Source organism: Myotis yumanensis, unplaced genomic scaffold (genome assembly GCF_028538775.1).
Source record: "Myotis yumanensis isolate MYYU_CA2020_CCGP unplaced genomic scaffold, mMyoYum1.0.hap1 SCAF_4, whole genome shotgun sequence".
Taxonomy (NCBI): Eukaryota; Metazoa; Chordata; class Mammalia; order Chiroptera; family Vespertilionidae; genus Myotis; species Myotis yumanensis.
Window position 1 is genome coordinate 112,341,793 of NW_027223755.1, and position 15,027 is coordinate 112,356,819.

The 15,027-nt window shown below is 52.4% G+C and overlaps 1 protein-coding gene across 1 annotated transcript in view; it reads left to right on the forward strand.

The window, feature by feature from the left end:
- DNAH3 (dynein axonemal heavy chain 3) overlaps positions 1-15,027 on the forward strand; it is a 195,936-nt gene that overhangs the window by 77,698 nt on the left and 103,211 nt on the right. The window contains exons 20-25 of the mRNA XM_070413711.1: positions 683-797; positions 3,525-3,641; positions 6,814-6,993; positions 8,293-8,429; positions 11,184-11,385; positions 13,816-13,908. Coding sequence (XP_070269812.1) covers positions 683-797; positions 3,525-3,641; positions 6,814-6,993; positions 8,293-8,429; positions 11,184-11,385; positions 13,816-13,908 — 844 coding nt within the window. The remainder of the gene's footprint in view (positions 1-682; positions 798-3,524; positions 3,642-6,813; positions 6,994-8,292; positions 8,430-11,183; positions 11,386-13,815; positions 13,909-15,027) is intronic.

Here is a 15,027-nt window from a genome sequence, read left to right on the forward strand (position 1 = left end):
CCCGTGTGGATGGCGGCCTGTGTGAGTGCCTCCCCTGGGCGCCTGCCTGTTAGTCACACCCAGGTGATTAACAGTGTCCCCGTGACTGGCAGCAGGTGGGCAGGGCAGCCGGCTGTGGTGCCCGGGAGTAAAGGCCGGGAGGTGGCTACCACCCTGCAATGCACGGAACCAGCGGCTCCGGGGGTGGGCTGGGGCGGCTGGGACGAATGCCACAGGCTGGGCGGCCCAAACAGCAGACATTTATTTCTTCACCGTCCTGGGGGCTCAAAGCCCATGAGCAAAGTGCTGGCAAGTTTACTTTCTCCTGCAGCCTCTCACCTCGGCCTGCGGCCACCTCTTCCCGTGTCTTTCATTTCCACGGTTGTTCCTCTCTGTGTGTCTGTCCTTTCTCCTCCTTGGATGAGGGCCGTCCTGTTGGATTCGGGGCCCTCACAATCTCACTTTAACTTAACTACTCGCTAAAGACCCGTTTTCAGATGGGAGACCTGCCGTTCCCAGGCGTGGGGGCCGCAGTTCAGCCCAATGCCAGGGCGGAGGCTCAGGAGCCGGTCACCTGGGGCGCTGGCACGCCCTCCAGGAGGAGTTCAGGAGAAGCAGGGCTTCGGACGGCTTTTCTACAGGAGCTGAGCGCCCCTTGGCCGTTTCCCTCCCCTCACGCTGCTGTCCCTATCTTCCCTTCCAGACTGGAGCCCATTGGAGCCACCGCCAGCAAAGAATACTCCCTGGAGAAAAACTTGGAGAAGATGAAGTCGGAATGGGTCAACATGACATTCAGCTTCTCCAAGTACAGGGACACGGTGAGTCTCGGCCAGCACAGCCGGGCCGCCCTCCCCAGAACGGGACCGCCCTCCCCAGACCCGGGCTGCCCTCCCCAGACCCGGGCCGCCCTCCCCAGAACGGGACCGCCCTCCCCAGACCCGGGCCGCCCTCCCCAGAATGGGACCGCCCTCCCCAGACCCGGACCGCCCTCCCCAGAATGGGACCGCCCTCCCCAGACCTGCAACGCCCTCCCCACAGCCGGTCCACCCTCCCCAGAGCGCAGGGGAGCCCCTTGGAATCGCAACAGACTCAGAGGGCCCCGAACAGCGTTTTAAAAACTTTTTTCTGAGACGTAATTGACACAGACCATTACACAGGCTTGAGGTGTGGAGTGTGGGTTGGATATGTTTACCTATCACCATCTCAGCCCCGGTACCACCTCGAAGCTCTACAGTCCCCTGTTCCCTCTCTCCTTGGGGGAACCGTTAGGGTCTGGTCTCTCAGCCGCCTGGACGGTCAGCACAGTGCTGCTCACTGTCAGCGCTGCAGCCATCAGAGGCCGCTGCCTGTGTCTCTTGCTCTTCCCCTGGCCACCCTGAGGGATGCATTTTCAAATGAGAAATGCCGTTTGATTCAGAGCAACAGGGGGAGCAAGCCTCCTGAATTGCCTCTCCCAGAGACGCCCAGCCCGGCGAAGCTGCCTGGAGTAAACAATACTTAGCGCTTCTCACACACACACACACAAAAAAATCCCAGTAGGTTCTCCCTCTCTCTGCCCCCAAAGTGCCTGGACATCTGTATTTTTAAGGCGCCCCAGGCTTTCTAATGTGCAATGTGACTGAGAGCTAAAACCCTAAAGCAGGGGTGGGAGTGTCTGGCCTGCATAAGGGACCCACGAAGTCATTTGGTCTGGCCCTGCATTAGGGGTGAGTTCACTAAATGTTCGACCAAAGAGAGCAGGCTCATTTTTAAGTGGAGAATTGTGTATGGCCCGAGCGAGAATGATGTCACAAATATCCAAATGGCCCTTGGCAGGGGTTCCCCGCCCCCACCCTAAAGGCTCCCACACCCCTCCTCCCTGGAGGCCACAGGTGATCTTTTCTCTTCTCTCCCCTTTAGTTTCAATAGTCAGGAGGCCTTGATTTCACCTGGATAAGCCAGTGGCAGGGAGGGAATTGGGGGCCTCTCCCAGCAGGACCAGGTGCCTGGCCCGCAGGTCAGGTGCGCTGCACTGTCTGCCTGGAGGAGAGGCTGAGGCGAGGAGTGAGCTGGGAGACCTGGGAGCAATAGCTTCGTTCCTGTCGACCAGTCCAGGTGTTGCCCAGGGCAGCTATAGACCAGGATCAGCACAGGTTAGACACCCCGTCCAGTGCAGAGCGACTAGTAAAAGGTTGGTGGACGAGAAACATAGCCTAGCCCCCACTTAGCCACCAGATGTGGGCTTGAAGGAAGTGACAGCAGAGTGAGAAAGACAGGCCTGCGGCAGAGGGCAGAGCCGGTCAGCCTCTGGCCTCGGTGCCTCAGAGGAAGAGTGTCGTGCACGGGCCGGACCCGCTCGTAGGCTGTGGCCCAGAACGCACTGGCGGAGGCTCCCGAACTCTCTCGGTTCCTGTTGCCTTTTGTGTCATCAATGTCGTGCTTTCTTCATGGTTCCCCTCCCCAGAGCAAAAGAAACAGCTCACAGCTCTGTTGTTACGTAATTAGGTTCAAACAGTAGTATCCGAGTCCTGTCACCTTCACTGTTTGAAAAAATACTTAGAAATTTGTTAACGTAAAAACATTCAAACCTGTAAAGAATTTTTGAGTTTATTTGAGCCAAACTGTCGACGATTGCTGGGAAGCAGAACCTCAATGGATTGGTATAGTGCTCCGGAGAATGGCGGGTTACATCTGTATTTACACATTGCAATCAAAGGAGGGACGGAGGTGGGTTACATGAAGTCAATGGTGATAGACTAGAGAGGCGGGAGAAAGCAAAACGGGGTGGGCCTGGGATTGGATAAGAAGTAAATGATGGACACATACTTAGGTGGGTGCAGGATCAATTAACATGATAATGAAGGGATTTGTGGTCTCTGTCCTGGCGCCCAGCACATTAGGTTGTGCCCCAAGGGGTCCAGAAAAAGGGAAGTTACAAGTTACCCAGACATTTCAAGGGTATGTTATCATAGATGCAAAAAGAGACATAGACTCAGTTAAGGTAAAGGTTGACCTTGTCAGTGAAGATACCGGCCTAGGAGTGACTATCCACCATAACTTCTTTTAGCTTAAGTTTAATTTCAGACCATCCTTTGTGGTTACTTTAGGTCTGAGTTTGCAGGACCGCCATGCAGCCTTCCCTGAGCCTGTCAGGTCAGCATGTGGCCCCTTTCGTCCACAAATTGAAAGAAACACATTTGTATTTTCTTTTTAAACATTCCCAGTGATTTGCTGTGAGTTCACTGCAGTGCCCTGGGCTCCTTGGCACACAGTTTGAGAACCACCATCTAGGCCCAGCCAAGCTGCTGGGCAGAGCTCCTGTGGGCGGCAGGAGAGCGAAGGGCAGAAGGTGGGGGCACAGGGAAGGGAGGAGCTCTGGGCTTGGGCCACGATGTGATATCTGCCATGGAGATGGAAAGTCTGTGTCTTTAAGAACATTTTCAAGGAAGAAAATAGAAATCCCATCCCCGTAAGACACGGGTTCCTGCCTCCCTGGGTGGAGCTCTGGGCTCCGTGCCTATGTGTCCGCCCGTGCGTGGCTCTGACAGGCAGGTGTGTGTCTGCAGGACATGAGCATCCTGTGTGCCGTGGATGACATTCAGCTGCTCCTCGATGACCACGTGATAAAGACACAGACCATGTGCGGCTCCCCCTTCATCAAGCCAATAGAAACCGAATGCCGGGTAAGGTGAAAGGGGCGATTTGGTGACATCCGGGTGGCTCTTGGTTTCTCGGAGGAGGGAGGGAGAAGGTTTTTAAGTTCATCTAACAAACAAATTTATTGTCTCCTGCTCGGAAAAAAGTAACACATGACTAAAAGCAGGTAACCATCCAAGTAAGCATGTTGTGTGCTGAGCCTGTGCAAGTCTGCCAAAAGGAAATGTGAGATGGTTTGAATGTACCAAGTGAAAATGCATTGGGAAGTATGTGAGTGTCAGCCGAGCTAGCGTACTCCCGAGTGTAACCTGCCGGAGGGTAGACAAGTGGCTCACTGTGTCCTACGGCATAGGCTAAGGGCAAAGCTCCTGAAGCCAGACACCCTGGTTTCAAATTCTGGCTCCCTGCTTATTAACCTGGGCAACGCTCTTACACTGTGTCTCCATTTCTGCATTTGTAAAGTGTGAGGTGTAGTAACGTTTCCATCATAAAACTACCTGATTAAGTTAGTTTTCACATGCATGAAGCACTCAGCCCATCCCTGGTTATAGTAATAACTAGGGGCCTGGTGCACGAAGATTTGTGCACTGGTGGGGGCGAGGCGTGGGGGAGGGGGTCCCTCAGCCCGACCTGCACCTGCTCCAATCTGGGAGCCCTCAGGGCAAGCCCTCTCCAATCCGGGAGTTTCTGTCTGTCTTTGCAATCATATGAACGAATTGTCTGAGACCCCCAACCCAGTTTGGTTTGTTGCTCACAGAATAATAGAGGCATTTTTTTTTTCTTTGCTTCATTAGTGGAGATTTCCTGGAAGTTTTAGGATATCTTCCCTTTAATTTTTCCTAAACACTCTGATTTTACTTATGTCTCTCACCTTTGCTTTCCCTCCATCCCCCACCGCAACAGTAACTTGCTCCAGGCTCACTTTGCTCTAGTGCAGTGATGGCGAAGCTTTTGAGCTCGGCGTATCAGCATTTTGAAAAACCCTAACTTAATTCTGGTGCCATGTCACATATAGAAATTTTTTGATATTTGCGACCATAGTAAAACAAAGACTTATATTTTTGATATTTATTTTATATATTTAAATGCCATTTAACAAAGAAAAATCAACCAAAAAATGAGTTCGCGTGTCACCTCTGACACACATGTCATAGGTTCGCCATCACTGCTCTAGTGTCTAGGAGATCCATCTGCCACCAGACTATGATTCCCAGCATTCCTGGTGCTCCCCGCGCTCTGGGCTTCCGCTTCCAGTCCTGGGGCTGCCACCAAAACTACTATTCCCAGAATTCCTGGTGCTTCCCATGCTCTGGGTTTTCTCTGACCCAGGGAGCCAGGTCCCCCCAAGCTGCCGGCTCTCCCACTCTGCTCTGTGTATGCAAATTATCCGCCATCTTTGTCGGGTTAATTTGCATATTCACTCCTCATTGGCTGGTGGGTGTGGCGTGGGCGTGGCTTGAGCATAGTGGAGGGATGGCTAATTTGCATGTTTCTCTTTTATTATATAGGACTAGAGGCCCGGTGCACAAAAATTTGTGCACTCGGGGCGGCGGGGTGGGGGGGAGTCCCCCAGCCCGGCCTGTGCCCTCTCAAAGTCTGGGACCCCTCGGGAGATAACGACCTGCTGGCTTAGGCCTGCTCCCGGGTGGCAGAGGGCAGGCCCAATTCCTAAGTGCAGCCCCTGGTCAGGCTCAGAGCAGGGCCAACTGGGGAGTTGGGGCACCGCCCCGTCTTGCACAGAGCAGGGCAGATTGGGAGGTTGCAATGCCACCCTCAGTCACACTCAGGGTAGGGCCGATTGGGGGGTTGGGGCACCGCCCCCTGTCACACTCAAGGCAGGGTCGATAGGGAGGTTGCGGCACCACCCCCTGTCACTCACAGAGCAGGGCCGATCAGGGGGTTGGGGTGCTGCCCCCTGTCACGCACAGAGCAGGGCCCATCAGGGGTGTTGGGGCTCTGTACCCTGTCACGCACAGAGCAGGGCTGATCAGCGGGTTGAGGAGCTCCCCCCTGTCACTCACAGAGTAGGGCCGATAGGGGAGTTGGGGCACTGCCCCCTCTCACACACAGAGCAGGGTAGATCAGGGGGTTGGGGCACTGCACCCTGTCACACTCAGGGCAGGGCCAATGGGGAAGTTATGGCTCTACCCTGTCACACACAGAGCAAGGCCCGTGGAGGGGGGTTGGGGCGCCACCCTCTATCACCCACAGAGCAGGGCCGATCAGGGGGTTGGGGCGCCGCCACTGTCACACTCGAGTCAGGGCCGATGGAGAGGTTATGGCTCTACCCTGTCACACACAGAGTAGGGCAGATAGGGAGGTTGTGGCCCTGCTCCCTGTCACATATAGGCCTTGCTGCTGAAAACATCGATACAATGTTGCTAAAGCCCTGCTGACTGAAAGCCGGTTTCTGGGCTTTTGTTTAGCTTCTTATTTGCAACATAGTACATAGTTGCTTAGAGTTGCAACTGAGAGGCCGGAAAGTGAGGCGGGGAAGGTTGGAGTCTGCAGTCACTGCAGCAAGCCTCATGTTCGCTTCCAGCTGCCTGGTTGCTGGCCGCCATCTTGGCTGACAGTTAATTTGCATATACTCACTGATTAGCCAATGAAAAGGGTAGCGGTCGTACACTAATTACCATGTTTCTCTTTTATTAGTGTAGATAATCCTATATAATAAAAGGCTAGTATTCAAATCGACTGAACTGCAGAACAACCGGTTGCTATGATGTGTATTGACCACCAGGGGGCAGACACTCAACCCAGGAGCTGCCCCCTGGTGGTCAGTGTGCTCCCACAGGGGGAGCACCGCTCAGCCAGAAGCTGGGCTCATGCCTGGCGAGCGTAGCGCCAAGGATGTCTGACAGACGGCTTAGGCCCGCTCCCCATCAGTTGGACATCCCCTGAGGACACCCAGACTGCGAGAGCACACAGGCCAGGTTGAGGGAATCCCAGGCCTCTAGTTATATACAATAGTAATATATGATCATTATTATTAGTGTTACCATTATCCCACCAGAATGCAAGCTCCACGAGGGCACGGACTCCCTTGTTTCACTCATTGCTGTATTCACATTGCCTAGAACGGTGACCAGAACATAGGGGCACTAAACAGTGTTAAACAAGGGAATGAGTGAATAAACAGTTGTGTGATGCAGGGTGGCAAGTTAATGACTCAGATATAAAATGCTAAATTCGCAGAAGTGGGAAGAAAAGCTAGTCCGTGTGCAGGACACTTTGGATGCTTGGTTGAAATGCCAAGCCACCTGGCTGTACCTGGAACCGATCTTCAGCTCCGAGGACATCACAGCCCAGATGCCAGAAGAGGGCAGGAAGTTTGCCATCGTGGACGGGTACTGGAAATCCCTCATGTCCCAAGCGGTAAGCTGCCCGCTCCCAGCACCTCTCAGGGCGGAGCGGGCTGCCACACAGATGCTCCTCGTTGTGCGTTGTCGCCAGGCCCCTTAAAACTTGTCAGTAACCTAGAGTTTTGCAAATTTGATATTGTATATTTCTTCCAATTTCAAAAGTTGTTATTAAAAGTTTAAACGTGGGTAGATGTAATATAGAAAATGGAGGCCATGATATCTCCCCTCCCCAGCAGTGAGCACTAGCAGTTGTGTAACTTAGCTGTCATTCCGTGAGGGGAAGACTGTTTATTGCCGGTAAAGCTTTTACAGCTTGAGAATCCTTTCAGAATTCAAATGATTGTCCACATTCAGTTATGCGGATATTTAACAAATGTTTATTCAGTACCTACACGGACCCAGACATTGTACTAGGAGTCAGAAAAACACTTGAAGATGACAAGCATATGATATCTGCCTTCATGGCATTCCCTGCTTTGTGAGGAGACGGACTTAGATACATAAGAGCTATAATGGAAGTCACGCACGAAGATTTGAGAAGGCAGGAAAGTGACGTAGTGCCCGGGGCATGCCAGAGAAGCCTCCAGGGGGTGACGTTGGGAACAAGCCTCCAAGTGTGAGTGCACTGGGCGGACAGTATCAGGGAGATGAATTTTTTTCCTTTTGGAAGTCAAGTGTGCTCAAATTGGGGTGCATTTATAAAGAATTTGTCTCAAGGGAACTTACCTGCCTGCTGTTTGTAGGAATGAGGTAAGTGGTAATTTATATCACTCGGCCAACAGAGCCAATTTGCATGATATCCTGCTTCCTCTGACTTCATATTAGCTGAGAGTTTGGGTAGCAAGTATTGGAAACCTTCAAGGTAGTGCAAAAATAAAAAAGACCAAACAGGTGTCTCGTGGAACCCGCGGGCGGGAAGTGTATCACGGAAGCTCTGGGCCCAGCGGTTCCGCAGGAAGCCCTGGGGTGCCCTCTCCACGCGGCTTCCTCCCGCTGCAGGCCGGCGTGCTCCGCCCCGGGCACAGCATGGCAGCTTCAGGGGCCAGCCACATGAGTGAGGGTGTCCTCATCCGAATTCCAAAGCCCAGCAGTGAAAATAGCATTGGCTTGGTTGGTTTCAGTTGCCCAACCCCGTCCTAGTCAACCCCAGCCAAGGAGCAGGGTCCTGCTATCTGAGCGCTCTCCCTTTGGGGCTGGGAGACACTTTGCTGGGTGGGGCATCGTCAGTTGAGGCGCTGGTCACACCCTCATGTAATGACGGCTCTCGGGGTCTGGGAGCCCCTGGTGAGTCCTCTCCTCTGGCGGAACCCAGGTGAAGGATCCCAGGGTCCTGATGGCGGCCGACCAGCCCCGCATGGCTGAGAAGCTCCAAGAAGCCAACACTCTGCTGGAGGACATCCAGAGGGGGCTGAACGACTACTTGGAGAAGAAGAGGCTGTTTTTCCCCAGGTACTCGTTACTGCCCTTGGGTTTGGAGTGGCCTTCCTGACCGTACGGAGTGGAATGAGTTTTCACGCTGCGAGTTGGCTCCTATCTGTTCCATGTTCTTTCCAGGATTCCCATTCCCTGAGACAGCTCTCAGGGCTGAGGATGCTCATGACTGTTACTTAGAGGGAGGTTGAATGGGCACCAGGGGGCCAACTCCACACTTTGGCCGACCAACATGCTCAATACCCACCCAGGGGAGTATCATCATCGTGGTTAAGGGCCCGGACCTTGGAGTTAGACAGCCCTTAGTGTGAGTCCCAGCTCTTCCGCTCTGAGTCCACCCCAGCCTCGGTTCTCCCAGTAGGAGAGATGGGACAAGGCCCTCCCTCCCGCACCTGCTGTGCATTTCAATTGCGACAACGCATGTAAAGCAGCCAGCTCCCAGACCACGTGCTCGAGCACTGCCAGCTAAGTGTTTGGCTAGCGAATGCTGTAGTTTCTGGTAGGTATGTTTATACATATTTAACTCTTTTCCCACAAGAACCAATGTTCTTCCGCATCAAGGTCAGGCGGGTCCCAGGAAGGAGGGTCCTCACCCCTGACCATCTGTCACGTCTCGCTGACCATGCATGGGCGCTCCGTGGCACTTGATTCTAATTAGGATACAAGTTTGATCCTAACTTGCCTTTGAGGAACTCACACCTTAGTGTCCCCTACATGGAGACAAAGTTAGCTCTCTGCTTTCCACCCCAAAAAAGTGGGTTGTTTAGGATTCAGAAATGTTCTTAGCATCTACTTAAGGCAGTGTAGTCCAGTAGAACTTGACTCACTGACAGAGATGTTCTACCTATACTTGTGCTGCCCCGTGCAGTAACTGAGAGCCACATGTGGCTATCCAGCACTTCAAATGTGGCTAGTGTAACTGAGAAGGAAAATTTAATTTATTTAGTATTCTTTTTTAAAATGTATATTTGTATTGATTTCAGAAAGGAAGGGAGAGGGAGAGAGAGACAGAAACATCAATGATGAGAGAGAATCATTGATCAGCTGCCTCCTGCACGACCCCCACTGGGGATTGAGCCTGCAACCTGGGGATGTGCCCTTGACCGGAATCAAACCCTGGACCCTTTAGTCCTCAGGCCGATGCTCTTCCACTGAGCAGCAGCAGCTAGGGTTATTCAGTATTCATTTTAAAATATAAATAGCCACCGGTGTCTAATGCCTTTAGTATTGGATAACACAGATAAGGAACCTCTATTTGAAAGCACAGAACTTGGGCAGAGGACATTTCTAAGACTTGGGCTTCTGGTCCTATACCCATGACTGCTGTTCCTCATAAAATGCAAGCACAGTACTTACCATGGAGCAGGACGTGCTCTGAGTGCTTTGTGTGTGTGAACTTGGAACTATTATTTTTATCTCCACTTTATAAATGAGGAAACAGTAACTTGCGAAAAAACATAGTGCTGGTAAGTGGAAAAGCTAGCATTCAATTCGAGGTTGTCTGGATGAGATATTTACCTTCTCTGAGCCTCATTTTCTTTCTAAGTGAAATGCACACACATCTCAGTATTTCTGTATGCCTTTTTATGGAATAAATTTAAGCACTCAGCATGAGGTTAGGTGCAAATATTGTGGCCATTTTTGTAATTCATCCTATACAGTGAAGACGCTAATCATATGGTCCCTTAATTATGCACTTTTCAGCCTAGTGGTCACTGTAGAGGTTTGTTCCTTGAACATTTTCTGAAGGTTTGTGGTGGCTGCCTTTAGGCCTAAGCAAGAGAATGAAGCGATTGTATTATTTGTACATTTTAAAAATTCTATTTTTAATCCTCACATGAGTATATTTTTTTCCATTGCTTTTCAGAGAGAGTGGAAGGAAGGTAAGGAGGGAGGGAGGAGAGAGAGAGAGAGAGAGAGAGAGAGGAGACCGAGGCTGCCTCCCGGGGGCTCAGGGAACAAACCACAACCCAGGTACATGCCCTTGACTAGAAATCGAACCCAAGACCCTTCAGTGGGCAGGCCGATGCTCTAACCACTGAGCACACTGGCCAGGGGTTATTATTTTTCATTTCAAACAAGATAAAGGCTCTGCATGAAGTAAGTGCCTTATTAACATGTACTTCCTTTCTCCGCCCGTCACGCCTGGAGACGAGGAAAGGACAGAGAGCCTGTCTCCTCCCGAGGGGCTCTCAGCATTGACTGCGCAGGAGTCACCGGGGGTTTATTTTTACTTTGTAATTGAATGTGTCAGGGTGACAGAGGTTAGTAACATTATATAGGCTTCAGGTGTACAATTCTATAACCATCATCTGTGTATTGTATTGTGTGTTCACCACCCAAAGTCCAGTCTCATTCTGTCTCCACTTCTCTATCTCCCCTCTACAGCCTCTTCTACCTGCCCCTCCCTGGGGTTTTAAAATATGTAGATTCTCAGACCCAACCCAGGTCAGTTCTATATGAATCTTTGCAGTAGAGTCTCGGCATTAGAATTTCAGAACAAGGCCAGAGGTGATTCTGAATGCGGCCAAGGCCGAGAACCAAGGAAGCCCCCGCCCTGTTGAACGCAGATATTCTGGCCTCGGCCTCGCCTCGTGGTTTCTCTTGCTCTCAGAGTCTAGCGTCCTCCCTGCCGCAGCTGGACCTGGTGCGGGAGTGTCCTCAGGGAAGACCCGGCACAGCGGTCTGCGGGCTCCCTCCCTGTGGGGAGCAGAGCCTGTGGGAAATGAGTCTGGGAAGGGATTCAGTTGCCTGCTCCTTGCTCTGAAACAGGTTCTTCTTCCTGTCGAACGACGAGCTGCTGGAGATCCTGTCGGAGACCAAGGACCCCCTCCGCGTGCAGCCGCACCTGAAGAAGTGCTTCGAGGGCATTGCCCGGCTGGAGTTCACCGACAACTTGGAGATCGTGGGCATGATCAGCTCCGAGAAGGAAACCGTCCCCTTCAAACAGATGATCTACCCGGCTCAAGCCAAGGCAAGTCCCCTCCATGCTCGCTCTTTCCTCGCAGCGAGCAGAGCAGAGGCAGACACTGCTTCGGCCTGCGGACCTGGCTCAGTCCCTGGGGGGGACACGGGGCTCCACAGCTTGATGACTGGGGACGGGAGTGAGCCACCTTCCAGAGCCCCGTCTGCCGTCTCTGCGCTAGGGAGTGTATGCCTCCTGTGCACACTGAGCTGTGGGAGGGTTTACCCAGAGGTGATGTGGAGGCGGGCGCAGGAGTCAGATCCAGACGGGTGCGTTCAGATTTCCATGAGCAGAGCCCGGTTCAAAGTAACTCGGTTAGACAGCTGGCCGGGCAGGTGTCTTCAAAGCTCAGTGAAGCGTGAAATCAATGCCACTTAACGCTGAGCTTCATGCACGTGTCCTGTACACGGAGTAAGTGTGACCCGCTTCCGCTCCTGCCGGATGGACAGCGCGCGCAGGGCCTGGGGCACCCTCGCCACCCGAACCCCAGCCAGCTCAGCAGCCGCAGCCACAGGCGGGAATTGTGGAACCCGGTGACTGGCTGCATGTTAGTTACCTGTGGGGCTTTGAAGGAAACCAGATGCCCAAGTTCCATCCCAGGTCCCACCCTGGAGCCCGCTGGGGCAGGAGGCAGGCCTCTGTGCCTGGTTTGGGTTTGGGTTTTCTGGTCTCCAGATCATCCCAGGGCACAACAAGTTTGGGAACCACAGGAATAAGGAAACAACTAAAACTGTTCATTAGAAATCAGTTTACTTTATTAACTGAAATAGAAATGCCATTTCCTCCTGAGACGTTACTGTTTCAGAAAATGATATGAGAGAAATGCATGTTAAAACCCCTTATTGCACCTTTTACTGTTGGGGTCCAACCCCAACGGGTCCAGGGATCCCCAAAGGTGTGGACGGAGTCGGCGAAGAATGAATGACATGGAAACTGGTTTCAGTTCATCAGCATAGCGAGGTTCTCCCTCCAGGATCTCCAGCAAAGTTCTGGCTAGGATCTCCAGCGAAGTTCTGGTCAGGATCTCCAACCAAGTTCTGGTGCCATGTTCTCTCACTAGGTTCTCCAGCCAGGTTCTCCAGGTTCTCCAGCCAGGTTCAGTCACCAGGTTCTTTAGCCAGGTTCTATCCAGGTTCTTTTGCCATGTTCTGTCTAGGTCCTCCAGTGAAGTTCTGTAGCCAGGTTCTGTCCAGGATCTTTTGCCATGTTCTCTGGCTAGGTTCTGGTTAGGATCTGATGAGGTTCTGATGTTTATTGTCTTGTTACATCCGTATTTATACCAGCCGATTTTAATCCTGTCAATTTCTATTACAAAGGTTAGGGCGTTTCTTATCTCCATTCCAGGGAGTAAAGATTATGTAGCTTAACTACCCGCCTGGCACTTAATTAAGGGGTTGTATCCCCTCCCTAACCTCAGGGAAAGATCCCCACCTGGGGAAACAACCTTTCTCGGAGAGGTGACCTTGGTTAAAACACATGGCGTTTAAAGGGAGCAAACATATTAAGAACAGTATGCTATATATGCCAGGTCCATTGAAACATATGCTGTGCAGATGTTTCTTTCCTGCAGCGACTGTGTCAAGCAGCGAGGATGGACCGGCTTCCGGCATTTTACAAGACACACTCTTCCGAGGACACAGGAAATAACATAAAACAAATAGTTAAAGAATATTGGCTCAAAGGGGAGTGTGGGGGGAAGGTTTCCTCTACCCTCAAGGTTATGTCAGCTGGTCTGTAATCAAATAAACATAAGCTAGATTAAGAGGAGAAAACAATCAAATCTAAGCCCACGTGTGAGTCTGAGAGCCCACGTATGTGAGAGGCTCGGAGACAGTGTGGGGACAGGCCCACTGGAGGTTCTGTGCTAGGGATGAGGTGGGTGCCTCGGGTTGCAGGAGGTCAATAATGGGCAGCTTGCCCAGCCGCAGAGCGAGGGAAGAAGTCATTGCTGGCAATCCTCATCCGGGCCAGGCTCCTGATTTAAATTCTAGATAATTAAGGTAGGGGGCAGAAGTTTCTCCTGAACTTGCAGGATCTTGCCTTTAGCTCAAAATAAGTCACACACCAGCCCTGACTGGTTTGGCTCAGTGGATAGAGCGTCGGCCTACAGACTGAAAGGTCCCAGGTTCGATTCCAGTCAAGGGCATGTACCTTGGTTGCAGGCACATCCGCAGTAGCAGGTGTGCAGGAGGCAGCTGACCGATGTTTCTCTCTCATAGATGTTTCTAGCTCTCTATCCTTCTCCCTTCCTCTCTGTAAAAAAAAATCAATAAAATATATTAAAAAATAAGCCACACACCATGAGGCACATCTTGGGGTGGCTGGTTCTGAACCCCCAGGGGAGCAAAGCAAACCCTGTCTCCCTCCAGCCTGTTCAGGGGGGACGCTGGCTCTGCTGCGGCCTCTGCCCCGGGGCTGACCCCTGCCCGTCTCTCGCAGGGCATGGTGGAGAAGTGGCTGCAGCAGGTGGAGCAGATGATGCTGGCCAGCATGCGGGAAGTCATCCGACTGGGGATTGAGGCGTATGCCGAGGTAAAGGGCGATGGGAACAGGCCAGGGTGTTGGTACAGCAGCAGGACATTGGGGAGAAGGTTTCTGTTTATGGAATTGATCGGGGTGACAGTGGTTAATGGTGATCTATTTGTTGACGGTGTAGAATTCTAAAGTATCGTCTGTACATGGTATTGTGTTCAAGTCTCTTCCCATCACCACTTAGCCTGTACAGGTCCTTCTGACCACTCCTCCGTCTCCATTGGAGCTCACTCAGTCCTGCCCCCCCACCTCTCTCTCCTCTCCCCGTGCACCTGCCCCCCTCCACCTCTCTCTCCTCTCCCTGTGCACCTGCCCCCCCCCCCCCCTTCTCCCTGGGAGCCCGGCTGGTGAAAGGTTTGCAGTTAGAAGCAGAGGACACTGAGAGGCCTCTGCAAGCCAGTCCTTTCTGGGAAATAAATTGATTGATGGCAAGAGCCCCTTCCCATTCAGCTTCCCCCAGGCTTGTCATTCAAGGACACAGGCCCTGAAGGCCCAGCTCATTGAGCCCCAAAGCCTGAGGGGACTCAAGGGGGGAGAGGCCTAAAGGAAAAGAACCTTTTCAGCCAGTTAACTCTTCAGCCATTTCCTCACAAACAAACAAAAGAACATTCAATTACCATCTTCCCACTGAGGTAAGGGCTGGCCAGCTGGTCCTCTCAATGGCATTTGCTGGTGATGAAAGGCCAGTCCTTCCTCTTAGGCTGCACTCAGACAGGCCTGTGAGCCGGAAGTGGAGCAGGGAAACTGAGGCAGGCAGCTGAACCAACTGCAGAGCAATGACAGCAGGTACAGGTCCCCTCCCTAGAGATGACAGCCAGGTCCAGGAAAGCAGCAAAATCAGGTGGGCAACACCAGGACCAGCTGCAATGACTGACCACCCCCTGCCCTGGCCCTGACCAATCAGTGGAGACCAGGGCCCTGGAGGGCCCACCTGGAAAGCTGATGAATATTCTACTGAAACCTCCCCTGAGACCTCCCTCAGGCCCCTCCCTCTGGGGAGCAGCCTGTGCCATTCCCTCCCCCTGTCCTTCCCCCACAGGCCACATCCCTAAACTCTAAGAGACCCCAGGAAACTTCAGCCAGGGGAGCAGTGGGCAGCAGTAGCTCATCCTAGGCCCA